We start from the raw sequence: 26,681 nt of genomic DNA on the forward strand, positions 1-26,681 counted from the left end.
GTGTGTGTTTGGTTTCTCAGGTCTCTCCGGTCTGGACTGCATCAACCGTGAGGTTTAATGTTGGACTGTGGGGACGCTGTGTGTACACAGGTTGTGTGTGTGTGTGTGTGTGTGTAGGTGTGCACGGGAACATGTATGTGTTTATGTGTGAACCATTCTGGGAAAATCCGAAGAGTTTCTTCTTTCGCTCTGTCAGAGGAAAACAGTTTTCTTTCTTTTCAGCAGCTTTTCTTCATTCAGGATACAAAGTGTTGGGAAGTCATGGAGTTTTTGCAGCATCAATGCATTATGGGACATCTAAGTATGATAAGTATTAATGTCAGAACAGTAAAGTAAGCAGTTTATTTTCTTTATCATCTTTATAGAGGATGAAAAGAAAGATGTAAAGATTTAGTGGAGAGGAAGAGAAAGTGAGAAACAGGTGGAAAAGAGAAGGGAAACTGCTTTCACAGCTGCAGAGATGTGTGTCTCTGTGTGTGGTGCTAATTTGTAGTCAGGCTCTCTTCTGTTTTGTCTGCCAAGATTAGACTGCCTTGTTTTGATCTCTGACCGCAAACAGACAATGCACGATTTACACACTCACACACACACACACACACACACACACACACACACACACACTGTCAGGAAGCAACGACCAGACTTTCTCACCGTCCGATCCGCTCATATTTTATCTGCTGAAGCAATGACAGTAATGAAAAATGAATTCGGCTACGTGTTCAGACAGAGCAGGGCGACGTGTTCATGGCATTTTTCGCTGTGTGGTATTCTAACCAGCTTTGGAAAATTACATTTAATTTTACATTATTTTTAGTCCTGTAACTGACACTTTCTTCCAAAGAGATCATTAGTGAATTTAAAGGAACCCAAACAACCCTGAAGGATATCCTGTTGCATCTCTGCTGGAGGCACAAGTCTTGAGTTCTCAACCTCCAGAGTCAAGGTTACGTAATATATATGTTTGCAGCTTTCTCCACATAAAATTGAATTGAAATTTCTCAGTGTGACTCAGGGTCTGCTCGTTTTTAACGACGCCCCCGCTGCACAGAGGAGACTCGGAGGAATGCTATGACTGCAACAAAACGCGATAAGTCACATGATGATGTTGTTGAAAAGAGCCAATTTGGTTTCACTTTGGTCGCAGCACAACAATTAGTGGAAACACAGCAGATTCCGCTTCGTTTGAAGTGTATCAGCTTCTATCACTGCACTGTGAGTTAATGTAGAAGTCGATGATGTTCCTGCAGCGCAGCATCAGTCATGGTTGTCATATTGTTGGTATTAGCGGCAGCCGTAGATGGCATTAAAACACTTTCATGCTATCATGTTTCTCATGCCATCTCACATTGTTTGGTCTCAGTTGAGTGCAGAGTCAGAGAACTTTATTACAGACACCACCGATGTGTGACAGACTTTCTCTGGGGTTGGTAAATGGATTATTTTAATAGGCATCGCTGGCTTTTTAAACTGTATAGCACATTAAAAACATTTGATCAACTGACAAGAGGAACCGTAGCTGCTTCTAATCATGTTTTATTGTTTTTAACGTCTTAAGGCCTCAGCTGATTTTATGGGGAGGTTGTCGGCCCTTTTAGTTACTTATTATTATATTAATTTCTCCCACCGTAGTCACCTCGCGCAGCAGCTAAAAAAGTTCCTGTCCCGATCAGGGGAAACATCTTTTGAAGCTTTTGTTGCGTGTCACATTTAATTTAAAGTAAAATTTAAATAATATCACAGCTTGAACGAATCTGTTTCCTGCAGGAGAACGCCTGCCGGACTCACAGCTGGACTCACATCTGGCTCTCTCTCTTTCGTGAGTGTGTATGTGTGTATGTGTGTGTGTGTGTGTGTGATCGTGTGCACATGTACTTTTCATACACATGGCGCATATGTTCATCTTTACTTAATGTGCGCGTGCATCAAAAATGTCCGTCTGTCTGCGTGTATTCATGCAAACAACCTGCGTGTCGTGAACTGTTACGCGTGTGCACGTGTGCAGCCTGGGAGGTTAGTGTGAACTGTTAATGACAGGGCCACGGTGTATGTGTGTGTGTGTGTGTGTGTGTGTGTGTGTGTGTGTGTGTGTGTGTGTGTGTGTAATGAGTAGAGAGAAAGGTTCTGTGTGATTATAGGCCTCCTCTTAGGACCAGAGAGACTAAATATGGCTTCAGACTAAACACTGTCCCCACACACACACACACACACACACATATGCTTACACACACACACACATGCTCACACACCACACCACAGACCACATACTCACTGGCAACATAAAGCACATATAAAGAGAAAAAGTCTGAAAATAACCTGAAGATATATTTATGATCAGACAAGACAGGAGTTATCTTCACCCTGTACGTTTTCTGTGTGTGTGTGTGTGTGGAAATAAATCTGACTTACAAATCATCACGTCCTGAAGTTCTGTTCTGAGTTTTGTCATCTGGTTTCTTCATGTTTTCTTTGTAATTCCAGCACGTGTAATTACAAGTGGATATGAAGTGTTGGACTCAAGAATGTTGTTTCCATTTGAGGGGAAACAAAGGTTCATGCTCATTAGTTTAAAATGTATATTTTATGGATAAAATGTGTGTTTTTCCCCACAGTACACTTTTATTTTAATGTCTAGATATCAGACATCCTGCACACTGTCGCTCACTTATACTCGGGTGCTCAGGTGTCAAACACGGCACATAATTTAAACATCACTCGGGGAGAGTCGACCAATCAGACGACAGAAGAAATATCTCTCTAGTTCACTAAAGTTGTTTCAGTTGTAAACATACAAACCAAACATCACAATATAATCTTGATTTTATTTTGAAAAAAAACAAGTATGTTATGTAGAGCTGCAACGATTAGTCAATTAATTGATTAGTTGATCAACAGAAAGATAAACAGCAACTAATTTGATGATCGATTAATCATTTAAGTAATTTTTTTTAGCAAAAATGTCACATATTTGATTGTTTCAGGTTCTCAAATATGGTTCTTGTGTTATGTTACAGTAAAGTGATTATCTAATCAATATCAGTTCATTATGTCACATTGGGATCTGGGAAAATTGTGACAAGCCTTTTTCACAGCTTTTTATATTTTATAGACCGAAACAATGAATTGATCAATCGGAAAAAATAATTGGAGGATTAATCAACAATAGGATTAATTGTTACGACTCATCTTAATGTTACAGCATACGATGATATTTTAGACAATAGCAGAAAGCCCTCTCTACATGACTTATAATTACTGATGTGCTGATTTTCTAATAAAGTGAAGATCTTTAGGGTTTCGGGGTGTTTGTCAGACAGAAAAAAGCATCACTTACGATTAAGGAAAGTCACTATTTTCTGACATTTTTAAGACTGATTAATGTATTGAATGAAAAAGAAAATCAACAGATGAATCCATAATGAAAATAATTAGTTGACAACACCTTGAATATGTAATTATCAGGCTTTTAATTCTAATGTTGGTCATTCAGAGACCTGACAGACATCTTGACTTGTAATTAGCTGATGAAGACTTGAGTCTTGATTTGGACTTCATTCATATGAGACTTCTTCTGTTGCTCTAAAAGACTCTCTGATCATCAGTGTCAGCAACAAATATCTCTCATGTCTTTGATATACTGCATGTTTTATTACATTTGATTAAATCAGCATCCAGTTTATTATAGTGCAGAATATGGACTCGAACAGTTGAGTCATTATATTAGGAAGAAAAAAAAAAAAAAAAGAAATGTCTGTGTGGCAGGCGTGTCCGTATATTTTCTTGCACCATTGAACTCTTTGACGTAGCAGCAGAGTTCATATATATTTTGGCTTTTGAGTCGTCCGCACTCGCAGCTGTTCTGGTGAAATAGGCCCTTGGGTTAAGTCACATCACATGCTATTAATACACTCTCGCTAACTGTGTGTGTCGTGTGTGTGTGTGTGTGTGTGTGTGCGCACGCAAAGTCTCTTTGGGAGGTTGTCTGAGTGTGTTTGTGTCAGGACGGATCTGTGTGTGTGTGTGTGTGTGTGTGTGCTTCAGCCTGAATTGATTTAAGTGCCTTGCTTTGGGGGCGTGAGTGTGTGTGTGGTGTCAGTGTATCTGTTTGAACTCTGACCCTGAACACACTTTCAAACAGCTGTATCAGCCCTCTTTATGAGCTGTGTGTGTGTGTGTGTGGCTGAGTGTGTGTGTGTGTGTGTGTGTGTGTTTCAGAGACCTACATCTTCCTTCCTTTCACCTGGTCTGACCTCCACATGCAGGCGATGTGACGTTACATCCAGATGTTTCCAGCTGTGTTCCAGTGAAGGTTGATTACAGAGAAGTGTTTCAGTGAAATAAAACAAGAAGATTATTTCACAATTTATCAGTAAAACTCTCTGCTGACACTTAAAACCTTTATCTAAATGCAACAAGTTCATGCTCTCTGGGCTCTAAAGGCGCTCTAATTGAAGTGATGGGTCTCGTTCACAAGTAGGCTGATCAAATTAGTTGATTGAAAACCAGAGTTTGATGATATTTAGGAACTTTCAGCCGTGTGTTCCAGATCGGAAAAGTCATGAAACTTGATAAAAACCTCTGGGAATCTTTCAGAAATGCAGCAGGATGGGATTTTCAACTGATTTCAGCATTTGTTGCATCAGACTGAAGTGTAAAAAAGCAGATGTAACACCACATGTAGGAAAGATTCATTTTTATGTCATAGACGTGCTTTGAATTAGTTATAGAAGGTCTCAGTGTGACACGAGAGCCCTGATGAGAGTGATACCAGCACAGTCAGCTTCAAGCGATGTCTCGGAAGATCCGATCGAGCAATCAATCACTCGTTTCACCACCGCTCGTTTTCATCTCTGTCTTTCTCATAAAGGTAATCATAACCCTTCTCCTCTGGCCGAATCGCCAGGCGTTAAAGTGTGTTTTTGTCTATTTGACATGCGGTCACAGGTTCAGATGTGAGCCGGGAGAGCAAAGTGTTCTTCTTATGACACATTTGAGACTCCTTGTGCTGCCAGGTGTGAACTATGATCTGTCTCAAATGTATGTGTAGACACAATCTGGATATTTCTGAACACAAGATACTTGGGTCTGAAGTAGTCTAGCCTCCACCCAGAACCCCACACTCTCTCTCTCCCCCCCACCCCCCTTTCCAGATGGACTGACCAAACCCCCTCATTATTTCAGCTCTGGGGTGGGCCTGGATTCAACCAGCGAGCTTGTGAGGGGAGTGTGTGTGTGTACGTGTGTGTGTGTGTGTCTGAGGTCACCTCTAGAACCTGTCGAGGTCAGCTCCCACAGCCCGAGGCTACCAGCGGCCTGGGACTCAGCCGGAGTGTTAATCCCAGGTTGGGTGTCACTGTGGTGGGTCATGCTCTGTAATTTAGTCCCCTGCTCTGTCTGGGGCCTCTGGGCCCTCAGGACCACCCAGCACACTGCAGCAACTACTGACCTCAGTGTGTGTGTGTGTGTGTGTGTGTGTGTGTGTGTGTGTGTGTGTGTGTGTTTGAGAGAGAGACACACAGAGAGGGTGTGTGGATTTAAGGTTTTGTAAAAGATTTTTTGTCTGAGCTTTTTAGGTGTGTGTGCATATGTGGATGTAAGCAGGAGAGGTTTAAGACCATGTGTGTGTGATTGTGCGAGAAGCGACAGAGTGTCTTTTTAACTTACATGTATGTGATTGGAGGATTTTTTTGTTTATGTATCGGGGGGGGGGGGGGATTTACATGCATGTGTGTAAAGCTTTAAACCAATCAGTTTTTTTTTGTTTAACAGACTATTCGGCTATTTCTAAAATATTAACATTATGACAAATCCCCATCATTACCAGACCCCAAAGTTGAAGTCTGAAAATTATATATTTTTATCTGACCGTACTAAAAAGACCCAATTATTACGGTAATTGAAGCTCTTCAAATCCAGTTTTACCTCTTTATATTCCTCCTTAAGTAGATTTACAGTTGGAAAAACCACACTGTCTGACAGTGTAATATAACAGTATAATCATTTTATATACCGCAGAAGTGAGCTTTGATATCTTTGGTATCTTGAACTTTTGGACCTCCGCTAGAATTTAAAATAAGGTTCTTTGGGTTTGAACAAAGTTTGGCTGCACAAAGAGGTTAAAATCATATGAATCTTCAAATGTATTTTTATTTGTTAAGTGTGTGTGTGTGTGTGTGTGTGTGTGTGTGTGTTGTGTACCAGCGTGCAGAGGTTTCACCCAGGCGGTGTGTTTGTGTTTTCATCTGCCCATATTTCAGACTCTGACAACTTTAAAAAAAAAAAAAAAAAGGAGACATATTCATTATATATATCGAGGGAGGGGAGTCCGGAGAGTGATGGAGAGAGAGAGGGCGGGTCTCTCACACACACACACACACACACACGACCTATCAGCAGAGAATAAAGCTCTTTGTTCGTGACCGTGTGAACACGCGTGTCAAAGAAAAGCAGAATGCCTCCCTCTCTCAGCCTCGCCGTCCCAGAGAAAACAGAGAGAGTTGAGCCGGCTCTTTGACGGAGCGGGACAGCCTCATAAATCACGCCGCCGGTGTTTTAGCAGCCGTCCGTACCGCTGAACGACGGCCTGTTAAAGCATCTCTGACAGCCTTGATTGGGGAGGCGGCGGTCAAAAAAAGGAGACTTTGACTTTATTTTTCTTAACCTAAAAAAAACCCCCAGACACCTTCTCACTTGTTGTATTTTTACATTTAAGGCTTTTAGCTCACACTCATCTGGATCACCTTTTGAACTGAGCGAAACGGTAGAAGCATCAATTTTGGGATCTCTAACATCCATCATTCCTGGTCAAGGAATATCATGGAATTTAATAGCTAAGCTGGGAATATCAGTGGATTTTGATTAGGTGTTATAGGTCTATACCTACGACACCCTCAACCTGCCTCGTTCTCCTTCAGTCAGTGATTTCCATCATCTCCCACAAAGCTCTGCATTGCAGCTTTACTTCAATGGTTTCCTGTAACGTTTTATCCTTTGTTGTAATGTCTAATATTGGAAACATGAGTGTTATCAGGAAGGTTTGGACAGAATATGAACAGTCTTTCTTCAGTCATTTCTCTCTGGAACAAACTACCAAAGTTCAGTTTATTGCTGAAACAACAGCGTGATTAATCGTTTAGTTGTTTGGCAGAAAATAAATCTTGAAAAATGCAAATAATTAACTTTTAGTCATTACTGAAGCAAAATGCCAAGCTTCTCAAATGTTAAGATGTACTGCTTTTATCTCCTTTATATCATTAAATTGAATCTTTTTGTTCTCTTGGTCAGACAAAATAAACCCACTGATGTCACCTCGGGCTCTGGGAACTTGTTACGTGCATCTTCCACAGTTTTCTGACATTTTAACAACTTTAAATCAAAAAATAATCGACATAATCAATGAAACATGGGTTCACCTGCAAAATGTTGCTTTAGTAAATAAAAAATGGCTACAAGTGATGTTTGCTCTGGCTGGATACTGTTCGGTTTGGGCAACAAGAAGACATTTTTTACAGCTGGTGTCCTGCTATGCAGTTTGTTACAATATTCAAATATAATGGCCTAACATAAGGTGACTGACTGATTTAAAACACATCGTAATCTGCCCTGATAACACGTAGATCCCCGAACGACACATCTAATGATAACAGGAGCCTGAATGAAGAGAAACGACGGCTTGCAGCTGCATTACATTGTTTTGCTCCTTCATTGTTAGGCGAGATGAACCAAGCACCAAGACCACCATGACGACATTTACTTTGTATTACTGAAAATAGGAATACTGCAAGCATTAGGCCACGTTCAGACAGACAACAGCACTGCTTGGAAAAAAAACCAGCGTCCCTTCATTCATTTGTATGGGAGCTCTGCATTGCACAACAGGGTTGCCGACGCAGTGGACTTCGGCAAGAAAAGCAGAACTTGGCTCCACTTGTACCAGAAAGAGACACAGTCTCATCCAGCAAATATGTGCGCACATTCCTGCTAGATTACTTGGTTACTTAAACGCTGTATTTCTACACTCCTCCCTATTATAAACTGCGATATTTGGGTATCTGATCATCGTCCAAACCCACGGATCTATAACTCAAACTGAACTTCCTGGATTGTCCACATTAGGTGAGCAGTCTTCGAATCAAATATGGAAAATGAAACCAGAGACAGAAAGATATAATATATGTTTAAATGTTTAAGGGTGCAGTTTCCCTTCAGCCTATAATCAAGCTATAACATTTTCATACTGGCCAATAATTATTTTGAGATAAAGCGGTTTGAATACTGCAGTTTCATCACAATTCATGACGGATTCCAAACTTCCATTGCTTGAGCGAGCACGTTTTACAGCGAAATTAAATAGCGATAGATTTATGTAACATGTGATATGATTATTAACTACTTTAAGCAGGAAAAAAAGAGCAGGTTGTGACGAGGAGAAAGCAGAGGAGGCTGGAGGAGGAGGAGGAGGTGGTGGTGGTGGTGGTGGGTGGATGGATGGATGGGGGGGTAGTTGGTACGTTCCAGAACTTTCCACAGCGGATGATAAACCATCAAAGGTTGGATCCGGTTGAGTTGCCAGATCCTATCACCTAATCCTCCTCTCCCTCAACACTCCAATGAGGCTTGAGTAAATAACAACTCCTTTTTTTTTTCCAGCTCTTTTACTGTCTTATGTCTCTTTAGATCTCCACTGTCCTTCTCTACCGACCTCTCTCTCTCTCTCTCTCTCTCTGCCCCCCCCCCTCCCCACCCCCCTCTCTCCTCCTGTGTTATCAGTAGGGGTGTAGACAGACAGCGTTATCAGCATTGTGTGTGTGTGCTCTTGTTTTGACCACAGACAATAGTGGTTACTGTCTGTCTGTCTGCCTATCTGTCTATCAGACAGTGAGAGAAGAGATGCTGATCACTCCATCACTCACCCACCAGATCGCTATGTCTCCACCGTCTGCCGCTTGTTTACCTCTCTGTCTCTTACTGTCTCTCTCTGACTTCATTCAGTTTAATTTGTCGCCATGAAATTCGCTCCTGGAGCTTGTTGGTATTACTTCTTTTACCGCTTACATTAATACTGCTATTAAATAATGAATAAAGTTTAATTTAACAGCTGATTTGATCCTTTTAGTTAACAGTTAATTACATTTTAGAGGCTACCTACCTACAGTTAACTGGTTTCCCATCATTGTAATTCTACTTTGGTCTATATTTCAGGTGAGGTTGCTTACTTCTAATATAAAACACTGACAGGAAACCTTGCGTCAAAGCAAAAACATCATTGCATGTATTGGTGAGATTCTCATGAAATCTGATAAAGATTTTCATGGCCTCCAGTAGGTGATTGCTATTCATTTCAGGAACCTCCTGACTATTTATCTGGCACTGTCATCAGGTCAAAGCTTCTCCTGATGGCCAGATTTTCATTAAATTTGCTTTTGGATTTTCATGGTCTCAGGAGAATTAATCCCAGTGTTTCTGGATAAAACCCAGCTCCTGCTGTAGTGCAGAAAAAATGTCCACGTTTATCCTAATTTTGGACGTGTAGCACACAGAGTATCTACAGCTGATTGCCATGAAACTTTTCAAGCAGATTTAAGCTCCCTGATTTTAAATTTTAGCGCCGCCTGCAAAGCAAACTACTGATAAAACTCTGAGTAAAGCTGAATCATCGCTATGTCGTTTGTTCCATTCCACACTGAATACATACAGTATGGTTAAAAGACAAAAAAATTGCACAATACACCGATGACTACAGGAATAAAAAGCAAAATGAAACAGCCCAGATGTGTTATTGATGATGAAGTGAGCTATCTGTGTTTGGTATCCGTGTTCTCTGTGTTTGTATTGTGTAGTCTGATAGTGTTAGCTAGTGTCTGACAATTTGTAATGTTTAGGTTAACTCCCTGAAACCCTTCATACGCCCCTGCAGTGTTTTGAGTGCTCTGCTGCGTGTGTGCAGGTGTTTGGCAGCAGACATCAGGCTTTGCAACACCAGAAAGGAACTTAAACCAGACACATACTTAGATATTTGGACCTCACCTCGCCTACAGCTTGGAAGGTCACTCTGTGTGTGTGTGTGTGTGTGCGTGTGTGTGTCTGTTACAGTGCTTCCATTACGAAGGAAGTGTGTGCTTGTGTTAGTGAAAGCACATTTATTATTGTGTGTGTGTGTGTGTGTGTGCATGTGGAAGGGCGGTTAATGAAAGTGTGTGTGTGTGTGTGTATGTATGTGTTAGTGCTTGTACATGTGCATGTAACTGTATCTGTGTGTGTGTGTGTGTGTGTCTATTAGTCATCCTACACACGGAAATGGGCTCTGTGATTCCAGCCGTCGTTAAACTGAGTTTCTAATTGGCTCTTTAATTAAGACACGGAAACACTGAGCTTGAACACACACACACACACACACACACACACACACACACACACACGGCCATCTATAACACATTAATCTGACCCCGACATGAACCTTCTTCTACTGTTTTCTTTGCTTCTTTCACTTCCCTTATTCCTTCTCTCCTCCTCCTCCTCTCTCTCTCAATGCAAACCTCTCTCACTCTATCGCAATTGCTTTTTCATCCATTTCCATCCAAATGTAGCACATATTTTAACAACAAGCAAAAATTTAATTTATGTATGTTTCCATCCGCCGCTGTTATCCAAATATTTGGAGTTGGATTGTCGAGATAAACAGTCGGTGGTTCTAATTTTCCAGTCAGGGGCCATTAAACAAGCGGGAGAAGAGGATGAAACGAGATGACGTAACTAAAAGAGCATCAAACGGCGAAAACAATGGAGATGATGATGATTTTTTAGGGGGGCCGGGGCATTTCTAGCAGACAGGAAACAGATTCGATCCGGGGACTGGCGGTTATGTATCACGTGCTGTAACCGTTCAGCCGCCGCGGCGCTCAGACGTTTTCTGCGTGTTTCATGTATTAATTTAAGGAGCGTTACAGTCTCGTCGTTGCTCCAAACACATCTGATGTTTTTCATCTCTCGTCTCTCTGGCCGTTTTAAGTCACATCTTTTCATGTCACGTCATGATTTATCAGCCAAGTCTGTTTCCGCTGCACTTTGTCGCATTTCGCTTTTTATCGATACACCAACTTTTCCTAAAAAACTTTTCATTCCTCGTACCTCACTGTCACTCATCTCTCCAAGTTTCTTATAATCTTATCATTCTTTTCCTGTTAAGATGTCTTTCTCCTTTCTTTCTTTCTTTTTCTTTCTCTTTCTCTCCCTCTCTCACTCGCTGTCATCCTACAGGGAGTGAAATGTCCTGCCACGTCGCTTTCTGCCAAAACAGACTTCTGTCATTTTCCACTGACACAGATAGTGGAGTGCTGTGTGTGTGTGTGTGTGTGTGTGTGTGTGTGTGTGTATGTGTATGATCATCTGTGTATATCCGTAGTTGCATCTGTATATCCTATATGTTGTATGTGTGTGTATATATGCATGTATTCATATGACTGTGTGTGTTTGTGTGTGTGTGTGTGTGTGTGTGTGTGTGTGTACGCATGTATTCATATGACTCTCTGTGTGTTTGTGTGTTTGCATGTGCGTGTGCGTGTGTGTGTGTGGCTTGGAGTCCATCCATGCTGCTTGCTGTGGCTAACTGAGCAGGAAACAACTAATCTGTTGGCTCTGTGGCGCATACACACACATACACACACACACACACACACACACACACACACACAAACACTCCGCGCTTTGTTTCTCATCTGTGTCATTTTATCCGAGGATAAAACTCTGGCAGCGAATTATTTTGATTCATTCTTCCACTTGCAGCCATGTTGACTTTTACTAACTTTCACTTATGTTTGACAGGAGCCTGTTTATTTTTGGCTCCGCGTTCACTGCGTTTCACTGACTTCTCCGCTGATACCTGAGCTGCTTTCATGAGAAACACAGTTTTAATAAGTCACACACACACACACACACACACACAAGTGCCTTTTGCTGCTGCTGTAGTCACCATTAAACACGGCCAGAACACAGACACCAAAATCACCCAAACCATAGCCAAACCATATCCCAAACATGGTGTTGAGTTATATTGTAGCTTTCCAATGTTGCAAGTTTGATAGTGTAACATTGCACAAAACAAGGCCGCTATTTTCCAAATATTCTGACCTCAGTGTGTCCAGATGTGTTCCAGCTTTGACATGAGGTGGAAGTCATGACGGTGACAATTTTAGTGCAGAGAATTAAAAAAAAATGGGTAAAAAAATCCAAAACATGGCAGCAAATAGATACACAGAGAAGATAGATACCAGGTTAGAAAACATATACTGTCATTGTTTACATTCAGATTTAGCATATAGCATGCTAGCTGGCTGCCGTGTAGGATGGTGATGCTTCATAGTGCTTCGTATATATCAGAGGTATTCAACTAGAGAAAGTTTCTTGAAGCAAAGGTCCAGAAGATCATAATGTCTATAACTATTCAGTGTGATATATATTTAAGTAGCCTCGTAGTTGTATCAACATCTGCATGTAATCAATACCTGACTGTCAAATCAAATGAATTCAGTACCATTCAGAAACTTTTTGACAATATTTATTGTCATGTGACATAGAACTGAACATATATGTATGACTGCTGATATGTTTAATGTAATAATAATAATCTCATCTACTAATAAAACAGGGCTGCATTTGAAAATAAGAGAAAATAAATAAAATGTTCAAATAAAAGTGCTTAACTTCAGAAAAATAAAATAAAGGGAGGAAAAGCTTGAATTTCCCCCTTTTCTGTTTCACATCATGACTTTCTCTCCCTTTCTCTGTCTACCGTAAACACTGCAAAAGCTGCGCCAGTTAAAATAGAAGCGCCCTGTCAGGTTTTAAATCATAACCTTCTGTCTTGGCTGTAGGTCTGGGTCTGTATGGGACAGTGACCTCTGTTATAAACTGTATAAGGCCGTATTCAGACTGTAAATAGCACTGTGAGCTGTGTATTACTGCAGGTGAGAAGATTAAAGCCAGTTTACGGTTTGCTAAAACACTGAACAGCAGTATATAGAACTATTAGAGAGGATTTTGCAACAGTTTAAAGTTATCCATGCAGTAATAATCTGTCTGGACGATCATGAGGTAAACAGCACAACTGTGCCATTTATGTTACAAAGTAATCCTACAGGAAGATTAAGCTAAGCTGCGTCTTTTCATTGCCCCCGCCGTGCCGACACAGCGGTCACGATGGAAAAAAATGAGGAGAGATATATATATATTGGTTTACATCCTGCGTCTTGTGCATAGTCAGGTTTGTGCCACTAAAACAACTGGTAAAGATAAGGGAAAGATCATGTTTTTGGTTAAATATTGAAAAAAAAGTAAAACAGGAAAAACAAGAACACAGAAAACATCTTTCCCCTTAATCTCAACCAAGTGCTTTTAGTTGCCTCGAGTGCTTTGAGTCGCCCAACGATAACCATGAAAATAATCATTATGTTTTAGTTGCTGTGAGTGGATATTGTATTGCAAAAGCAGATATTGTAGAAGAAAACAAATGAAAAGTGTTGACAGTGGACATTTTCCAGATATGTTCAGTAGTGTATGAACATTTATGCAACCGTACAGACGTATCCATTACAAACATTTCCTCAATATGTTTATCGACATATTGAATCCAGATGGCTTCATGTTGCTTTCAACAAGTAATTGCTGTTGCGAATTACAAGAACGTAAATGTATTTTTTATGAGAATTTAGTCTGAAAAACATCCACCGGTTCAGCCAATCCAATTCAGACTTTAGTTCTGGGTAGAATTTGTATAATTACTGCAATATTTCCATTACCCGTTTTTATTTATTGCAACTTTGATGCACATTTGAAAGGTTTTTTTACAATATTTTGAGCCATGTGAGAGACAAAAAACTGTACCCTCAAATTTTTATATGTATATGAGTTGTGTTCTGTAATTTGGTGGTATTCCCCTTTTTTCCTCCTTAAAGTATTCAGCCTGTTCTGCTTTCTGATTGGTTCTTCCACATGTTGCTTATTTTAGCCACCAAACCTCATGCAGGCCATCAGCTAAAATGACTTCATTTTAACCACAGCCACATAGTTTGTATATATGTGTGTGTGTGTGTGTGTGTGCGCTTGTGCTCTCAATCATGCGTTTCCATAGATAACGGTGCCCATGATTTTTTTGTTTTCGGTACATTTCTTGTGGCTTTGGTACATGTGTGTGCATATCTTAGTCCATTTGTGCGTGAATATACAAACATGACTGTTTGTTTGTGTGTGCCTGTGTGTGGTTTGTAACTCCAGGAATAATGTAAAATGTTGGACGCCATTAGAAGCTGTTGGTCTGTGTGTGTTTTGGGGGATGGAGTACAGGATGGATAGAAAGAGAGTAAAAGAGAGAGACTATTTTTATCATCACTGTTTAATCATATGCATAGTTTTTCACACCATAATCTTTCTAAGTTTATTCTAATGTAACTTAGTACATTTACTCAATTACTGCATTTAAGTACAATTTTGAGGTTCCTGTATTTTACTTGAGTATTTCCACTTTGCATTTCTACTCTGTTACATTTCAGTACTGCACTTTTTACTCCACCACATTAATTTCACAGCTTTAGTTACTGATACTTTTCTAAGATGATTATTGTCCCGTTTTAAATCTTTGGGCTCAGACCTTCTTAGCCTTTAAGATGCTTTTGGGAAATTGGGACCTGATTAGTATTTTATAAGTAAAATGATCCGTTTATAAAATATGCATTCTTATAAATTACACTACCCAAGTGCTAAATGGCCTTGTATAGTGTTAAAGTTGTTATATATAACACATTTTGTCACCTTCCTAAAATAATGGTCATTTTTTGACAAAAATGATTTTTTTTGCCTGAATCATCTCCTCATGATGCCAGACACCTCTGGTAAAATCACCTATATCCTCAGTTGAACAGATCATGTGATTCTACCCCTGTAGTATAACGGCCTAGGTCAAGAGTATGACTAAATCGTCATATTTCGTAGTTATTTAGTCTTTTTAGTCAGCAAAATAGCTACCCCTAACCCTAACCCTAAACCTTACCCTAACCCTGACCCTAACCCGCTAGCATTTAGCAAAGAGTGGAAAGGCTCCAGAATCTGTGGCTGTTACAAGTGATTACAAGGCTTTCTGTTAACTCTTTTCTGCCTTTTAAACAATATTTCATCTACAGTTTTTGTCTCATTTTTTCCACATTACATGATCTAATTAAGAAAGATCTGAATACCATATTGTAATTTAACAGCTAGAGTGTATATATGTGTATAACTAAAAAAAATTTACAAAAGTTTTACAAAACTTTACTTTTGTGTTTTTATTTAATGAAAATCTCACTTGAACATAATATTAGTAATCATAACATCATTTGATTGTAGTATTATAGTAGCCTGTTGTACAGTGTCTGTGATGATTTTTCGTGTTTTCTGAGAAACCTGAAAGAATGAGGCCATTATTTTAGGAAGGTGACGATTTGATACTTTTACTTTTGATATTCTAAATACTTCTATTCTTTTTGCGTGCAGATGTTTGACTTTTACAGAGTGTTTTTTCATTGTGGTTTTTCTACATTTACTTAAGTTAAAAGATCTTCTTCCATCACTGCTAACTATAGACTGTTAAAGGACCATAACTGTCTAAAAAAAAATACACTGTGACAAAGTTCAACAAAGGTTAAAGAGTGCAGGACTCAGCAGAATGTCCCTTTTATATATGTTGAATAAAGTTTTTTGCAGACACGTCAGGAGGTCACGACCTCTGCAGCTTCTACTGCAGGTTGTTTGAGGTCACCAGCAGTTCAGCTGCTGACTAGTTTGCATGTGTGTATGCAAATGAATGGATGTCCAGGTTTGTCTTTCCGTGTTCAAAGCATCATGTTTTCTGCGTGTGTGTGTGTGTGTGTGTGTGTTCTCTCCTCTTGTACATCTCTGTGTGTAAGTAGCATGTGTGTGTGTGTTTGTGTCCACCCATGTGCATACTTGGGTTCACATATGTGCATGTTCTTATATCGCTGGTTCATGTGTGTGTGTGTGTGTGTCCAAGCTAAATGTGTCTTTGTGTTCTCTCAGCTGGCATCAATCAGTGTGGAGCCGAGCTGCTGCCAACAATGGAGCCCTTCACTGGACCCGGAGCCTTTTATCAATACACACACACACACACACACTTCAGAGACCCCGGGGAGAAGGTGGTTGGGGTCGTGTGTGTGTGTGTCTTGATGGGAATTAATTTAGTGTGTGTGTGTGTGTGTGTGTGTGTGTGTGTTGCATAGTACAAATCATGCATGAGGATATCAAGAATTCACGTGCTGAAAGTTCAGAGTTTTATGTGCTTGTTTCAGGTAATATTTTGTATTTTTGTGAAGATCTGTTTGAGTTTTACAGAGTCACATTTTGGGAATAGTTCAGTGTATTGTGTGTAAATTTTCAATATCTGTGCTCATTCATTTAACACAATATGCCAAACTGCTCAATGCATCAGAGTTTAATAAAGAACTTTGGCTTATTCAACTTAAATTGAAAAGTTTACTTATTTTAATCAGGAAATATCTGACAAAAGATTAAAAGAGCAAGAACAGAGAATACATTTTTGGAAAAGGGTTAAGGTTAGAATTTAGGTCAAGCGTAGGTTTAGGGCTGGGGTTTGATCGGACATTTAGCTGCTTGTGTTTTCTCCCACTAGTTTCTTATGCTGGTAGATGTTCTTCAGAGTGAAAAAGCTTTTCAGTAACACACATCTAACAAAGCCATTTCTACTGAAAACCACTCGCTCATTCTCGAGTAAATCAACATAAATACCGCATGCCTTTTTGGGGTTGCGGTGAGGATATCAGCGAGTGAAATCTGAACTCGAAGTCTAAATCTACATCCTATGTGTCTGCGGCCGTTGAACCTCTTGTGTCAAGTATAAATCCAGCTTTTACACCCTGTAGTTGTGATGGTAAATGTTGTGGCATTTTGTCAATGAGCGTCCCCACAATTACAGAAATTAGAATTGAGTATGTGTGTGTGAGAAATGTGAGAATTATGTGTTCATTGATAAAAGAGTGTGAGTGTGTGTGTGAGTGTGTGTTTCTAACTTGAAATACATGTGTGAGTGACACGGCACCTGTAGATGACCTTATCCATGACTGAAAGCCGGGGACTTTTTCGGGTCTACCACGGAAACGAGGAGAGAGAGCGAGAGGGGAAGTGAATCGGACTTTTAGTTCATTCTCATGTACCTATATGTTTTGTAGTTTCATGTTACGCAAATCAAAACGGCTTTCTTTGGCAATTGCTGCTTAACCCTGACGTACACACACACACACACACACACACACACACACACACACATACACAAGCTTCACTTAAGAGTCTTCCATCTCTGTTTTTGCAGTATCAGATGGCGAAGGCTGAATCCATTTGTCAAACAAACTGCCGGCGTACGTCGGTGCTCAGGCCTGCAGATCACTCATTTATCTGAACTCACACTCGTCCATTAGTCCCAGATCTGCTTTCACCTCTTTCTTTTCTCTCTCTCTCTCTCTCTCTCTCTGTCCGTTCATCTCTCCTCCTCCTTCCTCCTTCCTCGTCTCCCGTTTCTCTCCTTCTCTTCGTCCGGCTTGTCCTTTCTTGTCGTGTCCTCGTCAGCATCGGTCTTGCTCTGTCATCACTCGTTCACGCTTCTCTCCGCTCATCTCCACTCCTCTGTGCTGTTGTAATGATGGAGAGGGATGGAGGGATTGACCCCCTGGCTGAGGGTCAGAGTTCACCTGGTCCCCACCACACCTCATTCATGCATTCACTTGCTCTCTGTTAAACACACTGCTGAGCTGTGTACTTAAGAAAAAAAAAAAAAAAAAACCTCCAGAAGAACTTAAGCTCCACTTGTGCTGCTTTTCCTCGTCTTCATTTCAAAGCAAGTATTCAGTTTCTGTTTGCTCCTGTCCGTGTCTCTGAACCCCGCAGTCGCTGGAAAAACACGCGATTAGGTTTATGAAAATGCTGCAGTTTCTAAGTGGAAGCCAACTAAACGTAAGAGGCGAGTGATCAGAGCTCGCCGAGGTTTTCACAACCAGCGTGAAGTGAGCAGTTTATGTGAACTCCGCTGTGTTTCGTCCTTTTAGTTAAGTTTATTTTTTCAGTTGTTAAACAAGCAAATCCACCGTATAACAGCTTGAAAACTAACAAGAGCAGTTTGTTGAGAGTCAGAATATAATCCCAAACCAAGTACCGGAAACAACTGTAAACATAAGGGATTGTAGGTAGTAGGGATGTGCAGAGATCCCAGTATTTGTATTTGTATCTGTATTTGTTGAGGCAGCAAAAACTATTTGTATCTGTATTTGTATTTGAATAAAAGTGGAAAGAGGCTTAAAAATCCTGTTTTTGTTTTTATGACACTTTTAATTTTAGAAAATTAAAGAGTTACAATAAGTGTTCATGAATAAACTACCTTATGAAGGAGGTCCCCACATCGGGTCTTGAACTGGAGTCACTCAGATCATAGACGAATGCGCTGACTACTGAGCTAAAACTTTACTCATCGCCTCATTGCAGACAGACCTCTACCTATTTATACACCCATAAAACAGAGACAGCACACTATGTCATGTGTAGGGAAGAACTTCAAAGGTGATTCTTGCTTTGCACTTTTCATTTATTGCCTATTTTTTACAACCTAACTTTGTGGAAAGGAGAAGGGGAACAACAGGTTATGGAGAGTCTGTTGGGAGCACTTTGCTTGTGTCAGTAGCTCAGCTTTATCTCTGGGGAACAAATACAACAACAAATCATTTTTTTAAATATTTGTATGAAACAAATATTCCTATAAAACCCACTATTTGTGCTTTGCAGAATAATGTATTTGTATTGGGGCACACCCATAGTAGGTAGAGAGACAGGTATACACTTCCTCCTCATTGGAGACCAAAATATAATCCAGTCTGGACTGATGATCATGTTCAACTGTTTGAAAACATTATATTTGTGCAAATGTGTAAAAAAAAATAATGTAAATATTTCATGAAATACCCCACTAGAAAAGTCTGTATCTTGTATCATACATGGAGGACAGCAGCTGTTGCCAGTTTGGATTCACAGCAGTTACAACTTATTGAAATGGGAACCCAAGCTCCCAAGTATTGCTGGAAGTAATATTTTTAGTCATTTCTTGTCATAGCAACGTTTTCTTTAATATACTCTGCTGTGTTACAAATCAACAGCAGACAAGAGGATTAAGCTGCAGGACTGGTTTCTGTGTATCTTTTCATACAAATTGACTTGAGAGATTTTCAGTGGAGTGTTCCTTTAAAGGATTTATTTATTTTAATAGTTTCGGCCATCACGAATCATCATCATCACCCAAAGTCGAGTATGATTTTCCTCCCGATTTGTCCTTTTTTTGTCTTGACATGGCTGAAGAGGCCGACGTTGCTGCTTCTCGGTGGGGAGTATCGTCTTTTCCAGCCTGTCGGAGATCTCCTCACGAAGTGCAGCTGCTGCACAAACTCTCGTTTCTCCATGTTGCACTGTTTTGACCGATGTCTTCACAGTTGGTGGTGTCATCTTGATGTTATCTTTGCTCTGTTTCTGACCTCCAGATGCCCGCCGACCAGCCTGCTTATAGTTGAGAGTAGAGGATCCTTTTAGGTTAAACATGACTCCAGCGTTCTTACTACATGGCCAGTGATCTGAGTTAGTGTTTAATGATGGTGGTGACCATATGAGTAATAACAACATTGTTGTAATCATGTTGATTGCGGATGACGACATAGTAAAAGAAAAAGTGAGAAGATCAGACAGGCTGTTAACAAACCTCCACATTAGACAAACTCATTTAAATTACTAAAGCTGCAACGATTAGTCAATTAACTGATTATTTGATCAACAAAAAAAATAATTGACAACAATTTTGATTATCGAATAACTCTTTTAGTCATTTTTTAAACAAAAATAGTAAATATTTGCTAGTTGCAGCTTCTCAAAGTGAGGATTTGAAGCTTTCTTTGTCATAAACGACAATAAACTGGATATCTTTAGATCAGACAAAACAAGACATATGAAGATATCACCATAAAATTATAATGAGCATTTTTCACAGTTTTTCTGATATTTTACATACAAAAAGATTCATTGATTAATCTAGAAAATAATTGTCAGATTAATAGATAATGGAAGTCATCCAGGCTGTCTGTTGTAAACATCCGTCACAGTTTACAGACTGACTTCCTGGTTCAACTTTGACCTATTGTACAATAATCCAGATCCAAGCTATTAACTACAGTGTCAGTATAACTGATAGAAATGATGAGCAGAACTATGAAAATAAGACCAATGATGTGATAAAATGGATATTTTTTTATGTGTTATGACCTTTTTGCATTCCCATTGGCAGCCCACCAAACATCACATTACTTCAACTTTTCATCCCAGAGAGTAAAGACCAAATCAACACTGAGTTGTGGTTGTCAAGTCGTAACGTAACAGCAGCGAATACAGTGTTGTATTTTGCTCTCCAGTGACCACACATGTCTTAAAAACAACATGTTGTGATGAAGTTGTTCTGGATGAATTAAGACTTGCGTAAATGAGAGTAAATCAGCCACCTGACAGAACAGACTGTGACAGTAATGAAGGAGCTGCAGACTCGATGCTCATAAAACTGTTTACTCAGGTTGTGCAGTTGACACTCGGAGCCTTTTGGGATAGATATGTGTTACAGAAAAAAAATGCTCTCAATCAAAAAGAACCAGATCCTCAGAGAACCAGGAGATGATTCATGATTTGTTAGATATTACACTGTATTTTCAATACAGGAATGTAGTATTTTTAGTGATAAATGCCTTGTTCTTGTAAAATAAGGCAGCATGTGTGTAATAAATCAGTGAAATGGCCTCAAGAGGGAATGTTTTCAAAAAATTTTCACACTTCAATTTCATGGACACGTTTTACTTTACTGCATCTTCAGGTTTCTGAACTTTGAGTCTTACTTTGGAGAACACTTGAATTGTGTTTTATCTTGTGTTTTAATGTCTCGTAGAGCAAAATGGTACAAAAACAGAACTGTTGTCGTCCTCTTTTCTGCAAAAGGTTTGACATCTCCAGGTGTTGAGCTGGAATAGCATCTTTACCTTAATGTGATGAAATTCCTGTTCAAACAGGATGTTAAATGGGGCAGAATATAGTGAAAGACCATTTTAAAGTGTATATATGTGGTATATCAGTTAAGGAGAGGAAGGCTGTTTGATTTGATTTGATGGTTAGATTTAATGTTCATGTTTACTAATGCAGGACGCAGCACTATTTAATATTCACTGTTCTCTATGATGTGAAGTGTCTTAAAGCTTGACGGCCATACCTTCTTTTGAAATTGAAACATGTTTGAAATTCGCAAATTGGCAAAACAATTTCACCCACTTTTATGAACTACTGTTTAAAGGTCAATAATTTACTGTTGTGCTAAATTTTTAAGCCGACGTGCACTCAAAGTGCTCAGAATAATGGAAGGTTTGAACGCTTACAGTAAACACAGCGAGTGATCAAACCTCATCTGCTGAGGAAGGCTGTGTGAGCTCAGTTTCCTCTGGAAGAAAAATGCCCTCCAACCATTTTGTGTCAAAAAATAATTCCCACCAAACTGAACCAGCGGCTTTTAATTTAGAGGCTGATAGAGAACATTGTTCCAACTAATTCACTTATTTGATTAAGGTATGTTCAGTAATTTAATAATGATTTAATTATATTGGAATGATGCATGAAGTGGGTTTGTGCAGGCCAACGATCCGCTGAGAAAGCAGTGAATCTTCAGCTACCTTATCACCATGGTGATAACATGATAATCCTCCCCTCCTCCCTCCTTCAGGTGATGGCGCTCGCCGAGGCGGCGGAGGAGAACCGGGCGCTGCTGGAGGAGGCGTTCGTCCGTCTGCGGAGCGCTTCGCACCTGCTGGTGCTGCTGCTGTCGCTGTGGCAGGGCCTGACCCCCGACCAGAGTGCCATACTGGAGGCCACGCTGCTCCCGCTGCTGCAGGACACACCACAGCTGGTACGAACACACACACGCACACACACACACACACACACACACACACACATAGTCACACAGGAGGCCATTAATATGTCATCCATCTGCAGCTTGCTCAGTAAACACAGCCCGGGCTTAAACACACACTCTGAAAACTTTTGAAATACATTAAGTACTCCTGGTCCCTGAGGAATACACACACACACACACACACACACACACACAAACACACACACTCTCAGCCACTCAACACTCACCTGTCAGCTCTGCGAGAGAGTGTGTTCTATGGTACCTGTTTATGATTTAAGCATTAAAGCTGTGTGTGTATGTGTGTGTGTGTGTGTGTGGTCACTCATGAGGTCAAGGTCACAATAAGTCTCATGAAGGTGAATGAATGACCTATAATCGCCCTTTAATCAGACTCTGACTCGGACATGACTTTGAGCTTTGTGTGCGTGTGCGTGTGTGTGTCCGTGTGTGTGTGTGTAGTGTGCGTAGCGTATATTTCTGTGTGAGTGTGTGTTGTGAATGCTGCGGGGGACTCAGCACCGTATAAACAGCCGTGTTGACAGAGCTCCTCCATTTGCTGCAGTCAGACCACGAAAGATTTCTCACCCCACAGAGACTCTGAGAGTGTGTACCGGTGTGTGTGTGTGTGTGTGTGTGTGTGTGTGTGTGTGTGTTAGTTTTTCCATAGCTCTGATCAATCCCCTGAACCTCTCATTACCACTAAGTCTATTTCCAGTCTCCTATGACAACCCCACGTCTTTTACAAACACACACACACACACACTCGCTGCGTCTTCATAAACAGCAGAACATAAAATATCTTTTACAGGACACACACACACACACACACACAGATTGTAGACAGAAATAGGTTGAGAGGGTCAGTTGATGAGTCTCAGAGGGCTGTGTATGCAAGTGCGGTTGTGTGAGTGCATATGTTATTTTAAATAGGATTAATGGCATTAAGTGAATTAGCAATAATCAGTGTCACGTCCACGACATTAAGACAAACAGAAGGTCCGAGGAGCTATTTTCAGAAATCACAACACAATCTCCAATACAGTGCTGCGACAACAAACTGGAAGAGATGGTGACGAGCACAATTTTACAACACACGCTCCAATACGGCGCTGCGACCAGGGTGCGATTTGCTGGGTGTGGGGGAGTGGGGGGAGGCGGGGGGGGGGGGGTTGGTCTATATATCCCTGCCTCTGCTGAGTTATTTTTATCCCCGAGTGAGTGCAAATATTTCTCCCCCTCATAGTGATTTATGCTGCTCCACCCGTAGACTATTTAAAATATCTAAAATGAAAATAGGCTATTAAAAAAAAATCTAAAATGCTGCAACGTGAGAAGAGTCTTTAGCGTGACAACAGAGATGACTCTGCATCTAGGCTACGTGATGATGCAGTAAGTGGACCAGAGGTCGCCTCCTTCCCTGCTCGGAGATTTGCAGAGATGTGGGTAAAGGAGGGGCGACACAGGAAAGCATAAATAGAAGACAGGAGACTGTTTTCTTACCCTGACAAGGAGTCATATACTGTAGTCTGTTTATTTTTATGATAACAGCATGTTGTCCTATATCATGTTGTGATTATTTTCTTTTCAGTATTGAAGTTTGCTGCACATAGAGATGAATTAAACAGCGACTTGCAAGAATGATATTAAGTGTATTAGCGCATCTGGGCGAGTGATGCTTCCACAGTACCGAAAGGAGCGTTGGGGGATTTAATTCTGTCACGTTAAATTAACATTTAACCTTTTGTTTTGTTGTATATGATCATATCTCCTATGTGTTTGCATGAGGAAAAGACAAGGCATGAACTTGTGACATCACATCCCTGAGTGTGAAAATATCTCACTGCTTGATGAATTAAACTTTAAAAAATGGTTTAAAATAGTCCTGCAAATGCAGTGTTCAAGTTCTGTAACTGTTTTATTAAAGTTCATAATTATTTTATAAATGTTACTGTAACAGCTGTAAGAAATAGACTAATATACTTCATAGTTTAGGCAAGGCAAATTTATTTATATAACACCTTATCCTGAACAAGGCGACCCAGAGTGCTCTATGGAAATACTGAAAAACAAGATATAAGTAAGTAGTAAGAACGTAGTAATCTATATAGGCCCACTGTGGTTCTGATTTCTCCCCCTCTGATTTTGTTACAAATTGCATCCCGACTGCAACATTGTTCTCACCAAAGTAAATGCTGAAATCAGCAGGTAATAAAAGGTCAAGTTCAGTTTTTACAAACTAAAATGTCCCTTTGAATAAAAAAGTAAAATAAAAAACCTTTCTGCAAATTTGCTGGTTTGTGCACACAAGCTTTTTTACCATAATTATCAAAAATTGTCAAAGAAAATCTCTGCATATCTTATTATATGACAGGTGCACTAGAGGAAAATTATTATCGTAATAATAATAAAAGCAAAATATTAACTTTAAATTTCCAGTGTAGCTAAAATCTCATATCAGGTCTCACATTCAAACAGTTACTCATGTCTTTAAGTGAACATTTGGGGTGTTAAGAGTGGACATGCCACCATCACACTCTACTTCTTGACCTTTGACCTCCTGTGGCCTCCGTGCAGGTGAGGTCATTCCAGGTGAGTCTCTCAGAGAGTTTTCTTTCAGTGGGATAAAGACCAGGAATGTCACGGATCAGAATAAATCCACAGAGAAGAATAGAAGGAGGACAGAGAGGAGAGATCTCCATCTCTATTTGTCATTTATTCAACCATTCATCCATTCATCTGCCAGTGTTACTACTCCTTCATTCATTTATTCATTTATTCATCTTTAATTCTAAATATGGCATTATTTTTGAAAAACTTTTGCAGGCATCATTCATTAATGCATTTGTTATTTCATGCAACCACTAGTTTGATGATTCTATAATCGTTTCATCTGTGATATTTTGCTTCAATTCATCCAAATGTGTGATGATGATAATTATGATGATGAGATGTAATTATCCACAGTCTTGTGGTCTGCAGGATGGTTCAGTAGCCTTTCTGGTGGGATCCCACTGTCAAGAATAACATTTTGGTAGAACTTAATCTGTAATTTGACGGTTTTGGCATAAAACTTAAGATACTAACCAAACAAGAAGCCATTTATATTCAAATTTGTCTTACAAAAGAATTAGAAACATGGATTTTTTCATTGTTAATGTGCTAATCTAACTGAAAATGACCTTTAGTTTTCTAGATAATTGAGAATAAGAGCATTGTTTATATATTTAACCACAAAAAATAAAATCATAGATAGCGTGCAGATACATAAGTCTGAACTATAATTTTAGTCACCAAAAATATTTTTTCGTCTCAGAAACACTGTCCGTGCTGTCTCAGCTTTGACTGTCATAAAATCATAAAATTAGTCACCTGTCAATCAAAGTAAATATAATGTTGTATTTTTACAAAGAAACATGCTGCGGTCTGCGAGTCCTTTCTTAGCTCATAGAGTAGTGTCTGTGGAGCTTAAACCTCAACCAATAAGAGAGTTAATGGGACAAAACCATAAGCGCTCGCTGCTGCTCACGGATCCTAATACTGCTGTCATCTGGACAGTAAAATGACTTTTCCTCTCATCCCATTAAACAGACATCAACCGACACTCTGCTGCCAGAATAAACATTGAAATATGTTACCGAACATTAAATGACCTAAGACCTATATGTCATTCATCACATTAGCCTAGATTATGTGATTATCCAGCTAAGGTACAAAGTGCAACAAATGTTAAAAATTCAAAAAATGTTGCCAGTCAGAAAACAAGGTTTTTTTTTTCCTTCCCAGAAACTTTGTGATTTAGACAAGAGGCGTTCTTCTGACAGTACATGTACACACTCAGAAAATCTTTATCTGAAGTTAAATAGAATGAAAATATTTAGAGTAAGATGGTGGGAAAAAGGGAGAACGAGGAGGAGAAATTCCTCCTGTCTGCACGAAAAGAAGTGGATAGAGGGAAGAGGAGGAGAGAGGAAAGGAGGAGCGGCAGAGGAAATGCATCTGTGTGGTATCTAACGAAACGTCTCATTTAGTTGCAGCCAACCAGAACACCTCCTCCTCCTCCTCCTCCTCTTCTTCTTCTTCTTGCATTCCTTCCTTTTCTCTTTTTACTTTTTTCTCTCCTCCTCCCTCTTCCTCTCTCCTCTCACTCCTCATGCTTCTCTTTTCCTCTTTGAACCTCCTCATCCTGCTGCTTCGTCCTCCTCCACCTTGCCACCCTCCTCTTCTTCTCTCACACTCTTCATTCTCCTCACTCAGACCACTCGGCCCAGTTCAACTGGTTTTGACCCTCCGTCCAGACTTTTTTTTCTCCCCTGAAAACAGAGCTTCTCCAAGTGTGTAATTTGAAAACGCCAGCTTGACGTTATAGTGTGCACGGGGAAAACAGAGCTTTGTAGAAACACTGTCATATCGCTAACCAAACATGGTGGCAGTAACGTCGTATTTCATTGTTTCTTATTGGCGTTTCATCGGAAGAGGAAGAAGAAAAAACACCCCGATGTAACCCCGATGGCGGACGGCTACCACTTCTCTTTCACTGAAGTTGTTGTAATCTGCACGCAATACACGAAACGTCAGGAAGCCGCCACAGAAATGGAAACAGTATACCGTTTCTTCTTCGCTGGTTTTCTGTAGCTGACTTGCTCGTCTGTCCTCCACA

The 26,681-nt window shown here is 40.0% G+C and overlaps 1 protein-coding gene across 1 annotated transcript in view; it reads left to right on the plus strand.

The window, feature by feature from the left end:
* bbs9 (Bardet-Biedl syndrome 9) overlaps positions 1 to 26,681 on the plus strand; it is a 205,347-nt gene that overhangs the window by 91,527 nt on the left and 87,139 nt on the right. The window contains exon 19 of the mRNA XM_044358108.1: positions 21,833 to 22,015. Within this exon, the coding sequence (XP_044214043.1) occupies positions 21,833 to 22,015 (183 nt within the window). The remainder of the gene's footprint in view (positions 1 to 21,832; positions 22,016 to 26,681) is intronic.

This window comes from Thunnus albacares, chromosome 8, assembly GCF_914725855.1.
Source record: "Thunnus albacares chromosome 8, fThuAlb1.1, whole genome shotgun sequence".
In the NCBI taxonomy this organism is placed as follows: Eukaryota; Metazoa; Chordata; class Actinopteri; order Scombriformes; family Scombridae; genus Thunnus; species Thunnus albacares.